Genomic DNA, 15,444 nt, shown 5'->3' on the forward strand with positions numbered 1-15,444 from the left:
ACTAGCTACCATTGCAGTTACTGTACGCTGTTCTGATCATCTGACACTGCAGAATATCTATCATTTTAGGAAATACTGCTTCCTTTGGAGGGGGAATCAGCTTCTTCTCATTTCTTCATTTCTGAGTATTTTGTGTGTCTCAGTGGTGACTCAAAGGATACGTGGCAGAAAATGATCTATAGCTGAGCTTTGAATTGGATGTTAGCTGAGAATGGAGTGTCAGTCATGGCTTATGCTCAGCATGTTCTTTGTTGAAGGCAAATTCCAAGGAGTAGGTACTAGGTGAGCACACTGGTAACACCTTCTGTTTAGAGGCATTTGAAGTGATGGCTGAATATTACCACTAAACATGATGGTAGCACTGAAGTGGGAGGAAACTTGGTTTTCAAGATAAGACCCACGATCGTGAAAAATGGCCCCAGAGCTTGTCTGGCAGCCAATGTATTGCTAATTGAGTGGCATGTGTTGTTTCTAATCTCCGGATCCAATCTCTAATTTCATGGAGCCAGACCCTGTAGCACTGTAATTTGCTAGAGAGTGTCTCCCACACACTGCTCATGCATAAAGACATCTGCTGCTTGTTTGAAGAGAGCCAAGCCATTTCTGTCCCTCCTGTATCTTCCTGCAGTGCTTTATGTAAAAGAGCCAGGAATTGTTCTGCAGGTGTGGAATAGGGTTCTTTCTCCTAGGATCCATCCCAGTAGGTGCTGAAAACAGCTGCTAAAAGGGAGGGTGCAGCTGTGGATGATCCACTCAGGGACAAGAAGTTGTCAAGCCTTGAATTGTTCTCCTTAGTTTGGCTAAATTTGGCCAGATTTACATCTCTTGTTGCGGATGAAGTCATGAAAATGGCTTTGTTAATAATATTTTCCGTTCTTTTAGGACCTCTTCTCTGTTATTTTATAATCTTAGTTCCCTGAAGCTAACTGGTCTAAAACTATTTACCTACCTACATGATATTATCTCTGAAATCTTCATATTCCAGGCATATGGGATGAGTTGCATTGTTTTCTTCTCTCTGCACGAGCATCAGTGCTGATTTGTAATCTCCTGCAGAGAAACAGATGTTCCTGACCCTCCTCACAGAAATTCTTGTATTTCATGGTGATCTGGTTTGGGTATTTAGATGCAAACTGTACCTAAAAACTGTGAAGGCTGCAAATCCAAGTATGGGAAGATTTGTAAGAGTGCCTGCTTTCATCAAGCCTGAGTTATGTAACACCACTTTTTTTAAACCTCACCCCAAAGAGTGACTTTCTTTCATTTAGTGTATAGCTTTGTAAATGTCTTGTTCAGAGAATGATTCCAGGTCCTTGCTTAATATACATAATCCATTTTTCTACATTGAACTCAAAATGACTGGTTTCCTCATTGGTACATTGCCTTGATGTGTCATCCAGAAATTACTTAAATGTTTCAGAACTTGTCTTCATAGCATCCTATAGCTGGTACTTTCATCTTATACTTACAGTCAGAGATCGAAGCTCATAGAGAAGTGAAGGTCAAATTATGCATTGCCAATTTTATTCTTGGATGCCCAAATTTAAACATTTAGGACCTTATTTCTCAAAGTCCCTAAGCACACAGTCATACACACATGACTTATTTAATATGCTCAAATCAGAGTCCAAGTTGACTTCAGCTGCATCTTTGAGTGTTCAATGTAGTAAAAAAAAAAAGAAGACCTCAGTGACAGTTTTATATGAAAGTAGATCTACAAGTGCTAGAGCTGTTTTTGATAGCAAAAAAATATAAGAGTGGAAAAATATAACAATAAAATAGCACTTTGATTACATACAAAATCCTCTTGCATTCAGTGTGGATGAAGACAAAATTTGTGTTTGTTTTTTTTTTTCCTTGTTGGAAAAGTGAGCCATAGCTGCTCCCCTAAAAGTTTGTGCCCATGCATGTGCAGTCACTATTGTGTTTTTATAGTCTGTCTGGAGTTGAGGGGAGCTGACAGGCAATTTCCAGCACATACAACTATTGAGCAGCAGAATTTTCTTTCAGTATGTGCAATCAGTTTTTCAGAGCATGTTGTTAGTCTATATATAGAACAAATTTTACACAGATACATACCTAGGACTTCAGGGAAACCCTGCTTACATTTCAAAGTCTGGCTCCAAACCATGGAAGCACCACAATTTCTTGCTAAAAAAAGCAGTGTAAAAAATTTTAGAAGAATCTTTCCCAAGAACCTGCCTCAGCTTGAAATTCTGGGACTGAAAAGATTGGATGTAAGAGGTGCAAATGTGGTCCAAAAAAAATGTATCCAGAAGAATCTTCCTTGACTTTCATGTATGTTATAAGGCAAGGCAGGAGGCTGTGGGATCAAGATGCGGGGGAGTTTTTAATTCTCATTAATGTGAGTGGGTGACAGCAGCATTTTTGGCATCTTCAGTATTAGAACACTGGCATATGTTTCCTCTCCTAATTTATGTGACTCAGTGCCTTGCAAGAAACCCATCCAAGTTCCTTTCTAAGGAGTTTTCTCAAAACTACAGGAACACATTATTATATGCACGTCTCTTATGCCTTGTAGCCGCAAGTGAGCAAGGGTCTCATTGGTTTGGGCAGTGTCCAAACACGCTGAGCACTGCTGTATTAGAAGGGTGTGAGAAGAGGCTGACATCATGAGTTTAGCTGGCTTGTCCCTGTCACCAAGAAGGCTTGATTCACTCACATGGTGGCACTGGGACTGAAAACAGAAAGTGATGTTAGTCTAGGCTTTTACTGTGGTCCATACACCAGTGTTGTCTAACTGGAAGCTGTGCCTCTTTGGGCTTAAAGAGACAGAATTGAAAGACTGGGTACTGTGTGTATGACATGTGAGATGTACTTTTCTTTTTCGATTCTGTTAAGTCTATATTTATAAATAAGTACACTGATGTTCACTTCTCCTGGAGAAGTAGATAGAAATAGGATGCAATTAGCATATGGTTGAGTACATAAATATTATTATCACAAATAGACAATCACAGAATCATAGGTTTGGGTTGGAAGGGACCTTAAACACCATCCGATTCTAGCTCCCCTGCCATGGGCAGGGACACCTCCCACCAGCCCAGCATGCCCAAAACCCCATCCAACCTGGCCTTGAACCTGGCCTCCAGGAATGGGGCATCCACAGCTTCTCTGGGCAGCCTGTTCCAGTGCCTCACCACCCTCACAGTAAAGAATTTCTTCCTGTCTAATCTAAACCTACCCTCTTAGTTTGAAGCCATTACCGTTCGTCCTATAACTACACTCACTGACCTAGAATCGCTCCCCAGCTTTCCTGGAGGCCCCCTTTAGGGTACTGAAAGGTACTGATTTACATGGCCCTTCATTCATTTGAGGCTGATAAATCCCTTTAACCAAGTCTTGTTTCAAGACGAGAAGGATCTGGATTTACATACAGTGAGACATCTTGCACTTCGCTTCAGACCACCCCCATAACAGCTGACAAAACGTGACAGCCCTGGACCCAACTCTTTATTTTGAAAGCAGCAGGACAGTGTTTTCGTGCTGAAGCAACACTGATGAAAAAATGCCGTGATTTTTTTTTCCTTTTGTAATTCAAAACAGAAAGAATCATGATTTGTTGTTGTTGTTGGGTTTATTTTTCCTTTGAGGTATTCTCGTCTTTAAATGAAAACCTTACTTTGGGGTTTGCTTTGTCCTACAAATAGGACAGGCAGAGAAGGACTCTGTGTGTAGAGCTGAAAGAAAGAGAATATTTTTCTTGCTTTTTAATCATTTATGATAAGTTTTGTGCTTCGCAAAGTAGATACATTCTCTGAAGTAAAAAAGGTCAAAATAAACATTGTTTTTTTCCCCTAGAAGCTATTTGCTGTTATTTAAATCAATGTTGGATTTTAAATTTACATACTGTATTGAGGAAGTTTCGCAGGTGGCTAGGTCCTGCAGTGACAGATTTCTTCTTCATACTGAAAGTGTCACTGGAAGCAGAGGGGAAGCCTTGACTTGTTCCTCACTCTGGTAGTGAAAGGGGTCCTTCTGAAGATAATTACGTGAATTCACACATGAAAATAAGACATCATGGGCAGAGTGGATTTGCTGGGAGTGCTGGAAAGGAGAGCAGGAGTCTTCAGTCACTTTACAGCTTTCCTTTGAGGTGCTTCCCTTGGCAGGGAAAAGCGTGAAAGCACATTTCACACCTCCTACGGAGGTGACCCTCTAATTGAATATCACTGGGAAATGTGTCAGACACAGTGGAAAATAATCCTTGTGGGTGCAAAGCCCCTTATACACGCTGCCGTGGGATTGTATTTTCTCCTGTTAGGATCTAGCCATTGGCACTAAGAGCATTCTTGGCCTTCCTGATGATATTTAGAGGAAACAGTATAACCCAAGTTCTTGTTATTCAGAGTGGAGAACTGCTCCTTGGTCCTCTCTTCTTAGTCCAGACCATCCCTGTAGCCTGTAGCCATCCAGTACCAATGAAGGCAGCTGGTGTGCTGGAAAGGTCTTTACATCCTGGAATCCAATCTTCCAACATTTCAGATTCAAATACCTACTTAATTACACTTTCCGCAACAAGAGTGTTTTGGTGTCAGCTCTCTGGGCCCACTCTGCCCAGCAGGTTTTTTAAATTGGACACAAAAAGGCAGAGATGAGCAAAACCGAGGAGAATCGCCTCTTCTCTGTCGATATCCCCAACAGCCATTAACTGTTTTCTCACTGACGCCTCCACAAAAAGAGGCAGGAGTGATCTGTATTTCAAGTCTGCTGCTGCTGCCAGCCCCCAAGCTGGGGAGGAGGAGAGCTCCTTCCTCTCATGCCTCAGAGCTGTTCTCTGTCAAGCGCAGTGACTCAGGCCTGAAGCAGGTTGGGGGGGATTTAGTCTTCTGTAATAGCTCAGAGATTGCAGGGTTAAAAAGGCATTGCTGTGTAACGTGGCATATGGAAGGAATAGTTTCTTCGGTGCCAGAAGATGATACATAGCTTGTATGCAAGTCTGTGTGACCCCTAAGCCATGAAGTGGACGGAAGGGAGACACTGGGGAGAAATGGTAGCAGGGAGCAGAGCATTAGGCTGGTCTCATCTATGTGATGGATGCAGTTTCCATCTCTTAATTTGCCTGTGGTCTCTAACTGTGAATAAAGGACTGAAGAAGAAAAAAGGAAACCGCTTTCTTCTTTTTAATACTGAGTTGCAGAATAAAGGGTGCTCTCAAGAGCATGCAAGACATCCTTCCTTAATAAGTTGGGAAGGATCTGCTGGCCCAGATAAATGTGCTGTAGTGCCTTGTGCTCATTTCAGAATGCATTCCTGAAGTCCTTGAATTCATTAAACCCTAATTAGCAATGATCATTGATGATTAAAAAAATCTATAATAATAGGCAGACAAGTATATATTGAGCTGTAAAGGCACCTCTGGGTCTGTCCTACAATTAGCTTTTAGCTGGTTTGATCTTAAAATAAACCTTCTATTTTCTCTGACACCCTAACCTTGCTTCTTGCTTTAGCATTTGACGTCATGGTCTCCAAAGCTGTTGCCTGGAGTTTTGTGAGGGTTACCCTCAGCAATAGGTAGTGAGACGTACAAGAGAAGCAAAAGGTAAAATTGGAAACAAACAGCAAAGTTAACATCCTGAGGCAAAATAGTACTATATCTGTGATGAGGACAGGCATTTGGGTTACTCCTTCTCTGTTAAAAAAAAGCTTTAATGGAAACAGTTGTGAAAACCCTACACCATTTATTCTTTGAGATCATTGCCGTCTTGAATGACTAATATCCTGACTGTAGCAAGTAATGATGCTACAGCAGAAGAAAAATAGTCAGAAAAGCAGAAGAATACCTTCCTGGTCCATGACTGTTGACTCCATCCAGAACAGAATTACCATTAAGGTTACCTCTGAACGGCACAGTCAGAATAGCTGCTTCAAGCAACTGTGGTTTTCGTAAACTCCTGGAGGTTTTAACAAATTGCAATAAAATATTTATTAAATGAAATTGTGGGAAACAAAGTGTGTGTTTTAAATCCCTTTCTTTGAAAATGAAGCAATTTACTGTACAGGGCATTTTCAGAAAAAAGGTGTAGAAGTATATACCTCTACCAACAACTACAGCAACTATAAGCTTGCTTTTGCACCATTTCAAATAATGGTGAAGCTCCCATTCAATTCATGCTATAGAACTAGGCGATATGAGCAGCCAGTCACTTGCATGGAGAGAGTTTTAGTTGTTTGTACACTTACCAGAGTCGCTTCCCGTAGAGAATCTGGAAGCAGTTTTTATTTGTAATAACTTTCTGAAAAAGGTAAATTAATCATTGTTCGGGGACATCAGCTGGGGGAAAGGCAAAATATATTTTTGAAAGATTCATCGCTAATGCATGCAAGAACTTTGTAAAAGTTAGAAACACTCCTTATGTGGTGATTTTAATTATCTGTACCTTGTCACAAGAACTAAATGCATTATTGCCAGGTGTGGAATTTGAAGCAAAAAGCTGTATAACCAGCAAGTAGATCACTACATCTGATGGTCATGCCTCATCTTTGCTTTCCAGAACACTTCTGCAGCAGCTGCAGAGACTCCAAGCCATGGTTGCTGGAAAGGTGTCCCGTTCATGTAAGGCAGCTAGCACGCAGACAGGGACCTGTCTTATGGTGAGTATTCCCTAAAACTGGGAGTTGTAGGGGAATGAGTTTCCCTTTCCACTGCTCAAAGGCACATCCTCTGTTCTGTGAAGCCCTTCACTTCCAAATGCTCAGGTTGGGAAACTTCTCTTGATAATTTGACATTTAATTTTGAGATAGGTGAGAGTCCTGGCTGATGAAAATTAATGATTGTTAATGGGCATTAAATTCTGGAGGAAACTGGGCTTGTGCTTTTGGTGGGGTGCTGCAGTGATGAAAGAAGCAGCACTGCTCCTCTGAGTAACCTGTTTTATTATTTCCTACAGTTTTTTATGTGAGAAATGGTGTCTAGAGTTGTAAAATGAAAACACAGGTGCCCTTTGATGCTTGGATTTTCAGATACCAGTAAAAATAAACCTTTTCATCCAAATGAAAATATGACTGAGGCTGTAAATCTACCTCTCTCCTATTTCAGTAATATTTGTCAGGATATGAAAAGGGTTAGAATGAAGCTCTTCCTACCTTACACCCAGCCAGCAAGTTCCCTTTATGCTGGTGCTATAAATTGATGGAAATGATATTCAAGGCCTATGCTGTTCTCATCGGCTGCCAGCCTCTCTGTCACTTTGAAGCAAGACTGGGGCCAGCAGCAGAAATAACCTCGGAAATTCCCAACAGTATCTGTAAAACACACATGGCGGTTGTGTCTGCTTTTCAACTTTGGGAGTAAATAAGGCAACAGGCCAAAATGATGGCAGACACTGAAAACAAACCCCAGCATTAAAGCACTGAATTGTTCTTGTGTATGTGCCTTTGCTAAGAGGCATGGTAGATAGCGATGAAAATAGCCTCAAGTCTCTTTTGTTTCAAAGACCTATGAGATCTGCTTTGTGTTGATTTTTAGTCTTGATGTGTATGTATGGGCCAAGAGGTGGTGCAATTAACCTCTTATGCCTCTTCCCTTTGCCAGATGGTGGTGCTGTGCTTTGCAGTAGTTTTTGGCAGCTTCTCTCAGAGCTATGGGCCATATCCTTCTGCTACAAAGATGGTGTTGCCCAGGCAACATTCCTCACCAGAGTCCTACACAGACTCCATTGGTAAGTGACAACCACCTCAGTCTTGCTCTTCGGCATTTGTTTTTCACCCCCATCCCCACAGCCATCCCCAAGCACCTCTTGTTTTTCTGCTCCTTAGCTGGCCATGCATTGATATAGAAGAAGGATATATATCAAAGAAAGATAGCTTGGCAAAGTGTGCTGATGGCAGCAGACTTCATAAAGATGAGCAAAGCCTTTCTCCACTAGCCTGCTTGGTACTTCTGTATAAAGCTTTTATGTTTCTGTTGGAGGAGTTAAGGCTAGTAGTCTGTAAAAGGTAGCAGGAGAGTTTGCTTTCTGCTCTGTACCACTTGTTCGTACTGTCAGGAAACACAGGGGCTGTCAGCTGGTGCTTCCTTTGCCAGTGTCAACTAAAGGTCCAAGGACTGAGTGAGAAGCTGTTCGTATTGCATACCAGTTCAGAACAAGTTGCTTTAAACGTATGTTATTAAAGGATTATTTCATTTCGCTCTTGTTCTGGGAAGAGTTCAGAGCTTTTTGATGCCTGTTCGGACCACTGCTGTGGTATCTTCCCACTGCTATCAACCTACCCAGTTAATTGCAATGACAAGACCTTTGCAGCTCTAGTTCTGCTCTGACGGTTTCCATTTCCTGAAATGACCAAGGCTGTTCTCTTTGACCTGCCTCCTTCTCACCTCTCTTTTCCCTTCTGTCTATATGCAGTGAGATCAAGGAGTCTGCTAATATATGAAGAGCCTCACCAGCTAGAGGAGTCGTCAAGCCCAATCTCCTTTGCAGATCGAAACGACAGGCACGCAGACAGCTCCAAGTACACGGCGCTAGCTCTGGAAGCTGTGCCGGGGATGCAGCGGGATGATATCATGGAGTTCACAATAGCCAACGAGACGAGGCTAGAGAAATCAGTGCTGCTGGGCCTGCAGCAGCACAGGTGAGTGCCGGATGGGCTGCTTGTGAAACAGGAGTTTGAACTCTCTGTCTGGGGAGCTTGTAGACAAAAGTATTGCTACTCTGGTTTGGAGAAGTGATTGCAACAATATTTTAGTAACAAAGCTGCCAAGCTCAGTGCTTCTACCAGAAACCTAGCCCTTGTAGGCTTGTTAGTTATGCCCACTCCGCTTCGTTAAGCACTTAGTTGCGTGTCTCCTAAAGGAATAAGCTTTTACCAGTTGGGTGGAAGTGTGAGGCTGTGACTCACTGGGCTTTGTTGAGGTTAGGGTGTGAAGAGCTGGAGCTTCTCACAGCAGTGATCTTACTAATGCATGCTGCAGAAAGTTTGCAGGATTCAGACTTAAAAGGCAAATCTATTATCTGAACTTCTTAGCATGGAGTTCCTTCCTTCATTTTTTTATTTTTTATTTTTAACGTAAGTTTGTGTTTGGAGCCTCTGCAAAAAGACAGATTTACTGGTTTAAATATGTGGGTGCAGTTCTCCTTCCACTGTACCTTTGCTTGTCCCACCACTGTCCTGATGGCTCAGGTCTTGGTCTCTGCTAACAAGCAGTAGCAAGCACACCAAACGGTGGAGGTGGGTTGTGTTTAGAAGTATGCTTTTCAGAGGCCTAGGTTGAGCCATATCACACCAAGCATGCCTTCTGAGCATTTGTGTCAAAGTTATACCCAGGGCCAAAGAGATGACTAATTCAATGTGTTACCATGCTCCAACTGACGGGTACCTGATAAATACCGAGCGCCTTTTTAGCATTAGCTAATTTGAGCAGGATATGTGCTTTTAAAAATGACTAACTATTAGTGTTAACCTTTGTTGTTGTTGTTTTTTTTTTCCTACAGAGTCAACTCTGAAATAGAAGGAAATGAAACACTGAAGATAATTGAAATAGATAGAAGAGTCAATGCCACCTCTTAAAAATAAAAAGGCCTTTTTTCTCAACTTCCCTCTTTCCCACATATTTTCAACCAAAGTCCCCCTGACTTGTCATCCTCAGTGAACCAAAGCACAAAAGAGAGGGAGTTCACCAAATTCTGCATTGACTGGTGAGGCTGTGACTGCAGATGGGATCTCTTGTCTTGTAACTCCTTTCCTTACTTCACACACAATCCCTCTTTGCTTTTATTTCTTTCCTGTCTGATATTGCAAGGGCAGGATTGAGTTATGATTGCAGAAGATACCAGCAGTGTGCTGATGATTGATTTGTGTATGTGTGCCTGTGCTTGCATGTACACGTCATCATCTGTGCACAAAGACATTTGGTGAAAGAGTGGAATACGCAAAACCGATGGGAGCATGTGGGTGATGGGATCCTTGGGAGAAGGTAATTGAGAGAAACAGGAGAGGTGGCACGATGCTGCTCGGAATCTAGCCACAGCTCCATGCCTATTGGTCTGTAGCATTTGAGCCTTTTGGGGAAGATTGAGAAACATGTGCTTCATCTGCTCTGAAGGCACAAGAACGGGCCCCAGTTCTGTTTTGTGAACAGCACAGGCAGGAGAGGGGTGGGCAATGATGGTGCTGCATTGTCCTCCCTTACATCTTCCACTCTTCTCCCCACCAACCCCTTTGTCATTTAGTGGAGTAGCTTTTTCTTTGGGTTGGAAGCAGTCCTGGTAGGCATCTCTACTGCTTCCACCCATGTGGAATTCAAGCAAAGATCAGTCACTGTCTTGTCACACTTCGTCTGTGTGGGAGAATTAGACTAGTTTAACTAAATCTATTTAGAAAGCAGGTTTTGTTAACTTCATGTAATGTTTTGGGTGGATGTCCTTTAGTCTACTTAAGGCTAATCTGTTTAGTTTGGATCAATTCCTTCCCAACAAACTTAATCAATATAAGGCTTAAACCAGAAGTGCCTCCTGAGAGCACCGTATGGATTTTATTTATTGGCTTCTAGATGTGTTGATGGAATTTCTCATGTAGACCAGGTCTCAGATTGTCCTGTGTTTTCTTTTTCTTGCCATCTTCCTGTTACTGTTGTAAATAGTATTTATTAGCTTTGCAAGATTTTGTTCAAGCAGTCACAATGAAGAGAATTAACCTTCCCTAACCCTGCATATGGTCTGGGCAAGCTCTGAAATTGGACATACAAATATCACTGAACACCCACTCCTCCTCCTCCCCACCTCCAACTTGAATCACCCTAGAATAATGTCATGGGTCTCCTCTTCTTATGTCCTTTTCCAGAGTTGTGATCTCAGACCAACTGCTTAGCCAGAAAGATGTGTACAGTTCAGGCCTGGAGGTGACTGCATGGCAAGACAGTCCCTGACCTGAAGAGTTTAGTATGCAGGCAGCAGACAGGGCAAAAGAGGGCTGAGAAAGGCACACGGGGAGGTGAAGCGACTGGCCCAAGTCTAGTGGAAAAGCCAAGAGCGGTATTCAGATTTGATCCTGGTCCAGTACACTTCTTTCTTCACTGTGTTTCCTTCTTGTCCCATATAGCTGTTGCTTTTAAGGGTTGTGTCCGTTTGGTACCCTGCTCATGCCTTTGTCTGAGCTGTGCTTTTTGCAATTTATCCTTGGATTGGCACAACCAAATCTAGCCCAGGATTTGGGCTGGGTTTTATCTGATTGCTCAGAAGGGCACTCAGACTCCATTGAGGATGGATTTAATGGGGAAATCCTAATTCAGCGGGCTAGCATAGCTACTTTATGGTTTACCAGAAGTCAATTAAAAAAACAAACAAACAAAAAAAATGAAAAACAACAAAAACACACACAAAAAAAATGTAGTTTTTTTTTTTTTTTTCTTGTGATAAATAAGGGAAAAACTAACCTAGCCTTACAAGTAATTTTTTACTATGTACAGTAGATATTTCCTGCAAGTATTCTATTTTGTAAAATATTGGATTTGTATTTTATTACAGCAGCTGCCATACCTGCTCCTTCCTTGTTCTTCATTCTCTTTAGACCTTTTCCCTTTGATATCCCATTTGCTGCCTGCCTTTAGGCCTGACTCAAAGCTCAGTGAAGGGAGTGGAAAGAATCTGGTGGATTACAGTGGGCTTTGGATCAACCCCCACTGTGCCATTTCAAAAAGGTGTTTCACATTCGTGATTGTGAAACGTGTGCCTGATTCCGTGAGCTAATGGTGAGTTTTGGTGTGCAGACACTCTTTCTAGTTTATGCCCAATTCATCTATGCAAGTGCCTTTTTATTATTTTACCTTTGGTGGAAATGAGAGAAGGATGCCACTGTAGTCTATTTCGCAAGAGTTCCCCGCTCATCATGGCTCAGTGTCCTCCCTAAAGCTTCTTTCTCTTCACAGTGATCCTGTTGGGTCCTCTGTATCATTCCAGCATCCACCAATGATGTTTGGATGTTTTTTTGGAGCAATGGCTTCACATAAATAATGGACACTGGTGGGTGCCACTGAAGGTGACACAAGGGATGGCTGCATAGTTTAGCCACATGAGGTCAGCAAAGTGACAGGAGAAAGCCAGGACTGACCCTTCCACTATAATATGGCTGGCCCATGTAAGTGGGCAAGGTCACAGCTTAGAAAATCCCTTAAATGGTCTTTCTATTACTTTTTTTTTTTCAGAGCACCCATGGTTTGCCTGAGTGAAACTGAATGCTTAAGTCTTCTGCAAAAGAAGCACCAAGCTGTCAAGCACAACACTGCTGTTAATTGTGCTGCAGCTTGCACTGCGCATAAAGAGGAGGCCAAGCTGCCTGAGCTCATGCCCACTGCCAGCTAAATGATCGCCTTTCATTGCAAATACTGCTGACTTCACTGTCTTAAAGACAAAATTGAATTATTTCCCAATACTTTAAGGACAGACAGTTTTGCAATACCTAAACAACCCCTTCTTCTCTGAAAGCTACTACAGTAGTCACCAGTGGAACTTTGCCTTCGTGTTTGCTTTGGACCTATTGGTACAAATCTGATTGGGAGATAGTCATGTTTTCATCTGAAGCATTTTAAATTGGCCACGATTTGGGTCACACCACTGAACTGATTCATCCAAACCAGTATGGCAATACCAATTTTCTTGTAACTGTTTAATAATCTACTTCTATAATCTTAACTCAACCCATCCTTTAAATGATTTTTAGGTACTCTTGGGAATCTCTTGAGCTAGCACACACATTACTTGTGGATTTATTATCATGAAATACTACTTCTTTAGAATAAGGAAATCCTTCGCTTGACTTTGGTATGTCTGTGATCATTTTTTCTTCAGGGGTCTTAATAGAGCAGGTTTCTCTTGGAGGTAGTAGGGGCCAAAGTTTCTCCTGCCATCACCCATCCGTAGGCTGCTATGCGACAAAGACCTGCTGTCGCTGGAGTAACGATGCTGGTGTAAGTGCTTATCGTTAGCTCAGCAATATTACGTGAGGTCTTTGCCTTCTGCCAGTATGCCTTCTGCAGTGCCCGGTGGCTCAGTGCTGCACAACAACGTGTCTGTGGACAGGGCAGGCAGAAGCTTCGTGTGCTGCCCAATTTCCACTTCCACTAGAAGACTTAAGCGATCCTCAGAGTCTTTAGCCATAACTCTGTGCAGCTTGGCAGTGTGATTTCACACAAGTAATCTTAGCTTTTGGCCCATAGCTTTAAAGCATGTCTAGATCTGTCAGGTCTTTGCTTCTAGGGAGATAAGCTACAATGGAATGTAGGGCATTATTTTATATATATATATATTTAAGAAGTGTCAAGCACAGGGCAAGTGACAGTTCTAACCTTGTTACCAGTGTGTAGATAATGTTGGTGTTTTGTTTTTTTTTGTTTGGTTTTTGCTCTTTTCTTTTTTTTTTTTTCAAGGCTATTTATAGTTCTTTGCTGCATTTCTCTTATTTCATCCATACCATTCAATGTTTTCCAGCAACACAGACCAGTAATGGATTAGGCTGAGGTTCTTCGGCCAGCTCCCAGCTGATGCAGCGCAGCATGCTTCTCACTTACCAATTTCAGAGGCTGCAGGTCCATACTGGCAGGGGACCTCTTCAATATTGCTCTGTATAGGTGTATCTCAATACAAGCTTATTCTTGATTTCTTTAATGTAGAATCCCAAAATTTTGATTTTTTTTTTTTTCCCTAGCTAAAAATCCCTACCTCTCCACCCCATCCCCCCAAACTATCAGTGGTGAATTCTGTCTAGACGCATTTAGAATGTGGGTCAAGTAAATGAATGATACTAATTGCTATGTTGGGAGGGATTTCCACTGAGTATTTGGGCTCTAGATTCTAGCTAATGCCAAGAGGCCGTTGTACAAAGCCTATGCAGCTAAGAACAGAAGCATACGGAGTATTTTTGTACTCTTAGTGACTAAAATATTTCTTTCTCAAGTCGCTAATTAGATAGGGAACATTTTGTATTCTGAAGGTGAAATGGTAGGTCAGTCCTTTGTAGCTACAAAAGTTGTAGTAGCCTATATAAGTAGCCTGGTGCTGTGAGGTGGCTGCTTTGTGCTGCGGTGTTAAGGATAAACAACTAGGGACTGCAAAGGTGTGAGAACTGACTTAGATGTTAAGGTCTTTATAAATGAGAGGTAAGGATTCAGTCAATGGGCCAGGATGCTTAGGGGATCACCATCCAACTCCGGGGCTGAGAGAGGGATTGCCATTTGTTTTTGCAATTATAGTGTCGAGCCTTTTCTGCTTTACCAGCGTATACACCTGAACTGACTTCCTTCCTAGAAGAGTATGTCTCAGAAAACTCATTTGTAATGCTGAAATGGAGTTTGTATATTATTTTAAGCTATTACCAGCAGTCCCTGCTCTGCCCTAAAGCCCATCTCTGTACTTTTCCCCAAGAGATGAAACCGTATAGGTGAGAATGAAACACGGGAAAGCTGGATTTGTAAACTTGTCTTGCAGAAAAGATGAAAGAAATGGCAGATGAAAGGACTCCTGACATCCCAGGGAAACTTCCTAGTTCTTAATTCCTTAAAGCAGCAATGACAGTCTTTTACATTAGCTCCCCCCTTGTTTAATCTCTACTTTTCCCCTTGCTCTTCAACACTGTGCAGTCCTTTTTAGGTAAAATGAATGCTTATCTGACCTCTGTATTGAATCCCATTTTCCCTTCCAACCGGCAGGTAAAAATCTTTCTGCACTTCAGAATCCCGTAATTAAGGGAGTGGAGGAGGTAGAGGGGGAAGCAGAGGCAGTGGCCAATTTTTTTTTTAATAGAACTGTGCTTATGCCTGACTTTGCCCCATCAGATTTGAGTTCACTGGTGTTGAAGTAATGGCATCTCGCTGTCTTTGTTTGCACTGTCAGCAGGAATGAGTGTGAGTGCTTGTGTCTGTGCATGTGTGCATGGTAAGCAGTTAAAAACAAAAACAACAAAAAAAAGAGAAAAACCACGCAAATGCAGAGTTGTTTCCTAATGCAGTAAGTGTCCCTACATGAAGGTGTTCACCTGAACGCCGCGGGCACATTCCGCTTGGTGCAACAGAAACCCCGGGTGTTTCTTTCCAAGACCGAGACCGGCTCACATTCCTCACCAACAAGCACTCATAAATCCGTCTGTGCATTGCTGTCTGATGTCTGTCTTGTTAGCAAATGTCAGCTGAAACTTGTGCTGCCCTTTTGTGTGTGTGCACAGACTGGCCTGTCTGTAGGACAGCTCTGGCGTGGTGCAAAAAAAAAAAAAAAATTGTATCTAGTCTTCGGGTGTCATTTTTGTTGTGCAGAACTCTGCTTTCGAATGCTTTCTTCTCAAAGCTGTAAGTTAGCCAAGAAATGGCCCAGGGGGACCAGAGGTTCGGGGAAGAGGGAGAGTTGGTCTCTGGGGCTGGTGTGTCCGTGGTGTGAGTACATCAACCTCCGCTGAGATTTTGCTGTGCCTTCCACAGGGCAAGTTACCTGATGTTACCCT

At 42.3% G+C, this 15,444-nt stretch overlaps 1 protein-coding gene across 2 annotated transcripts in view; it reads left to right on the forward strand.

Moving 5' to 3' along the window:
• The window catches only part of CREB3L2 (cAMP responsive element binding protein 3 like 2), a 76,507-nt gene extending 61,581 nt beyond the window's left edge, over positions 1-14,926 (forward strand). For both annotated transcript variants that reach the window (XM_027445570.3, XM_038177280.2), the window contains exons 9-12: positions 6,516-6,615; positions 7,556-7,682; positions 8,367-8,592; positions 9,453-14,926. In XM_027445570.3, coding sequence (XP_027301371.1) covers positions 6,516-6,615; positions 7,556-7,682; positions 8,367-8,592; positions 9,453-9,528 — 529 coding nt within the window. In that variant the 3' untranslated portion in view covers positions 9,529-14,926. The remainder of the gene's footprint in view (positions 1-6,515; positions 6,616-7,555; positions 7,683-8,366; positions 8,593-9,452) is intronic.
• Positions 14,927-15,444: the final 518 nt, after the last annotated feature.

The sequence above is a fragment of the Anas platyrhynchos genome, chromosome 1 (genome assembly GCF_047663525.1).
Source record: "Anas platyrhynchos isolate ZD024472 breed Pekin duck chromosome 1, IASCAAS_PekinDuck_T2T, whole genome shotgun sequence".
NCBI classification, from domain to species: Eukaryota; Metazoa; Chordata; class Aves; order Anseriformes; family Anatidae; genus Anas; species Anas platyrhynchos.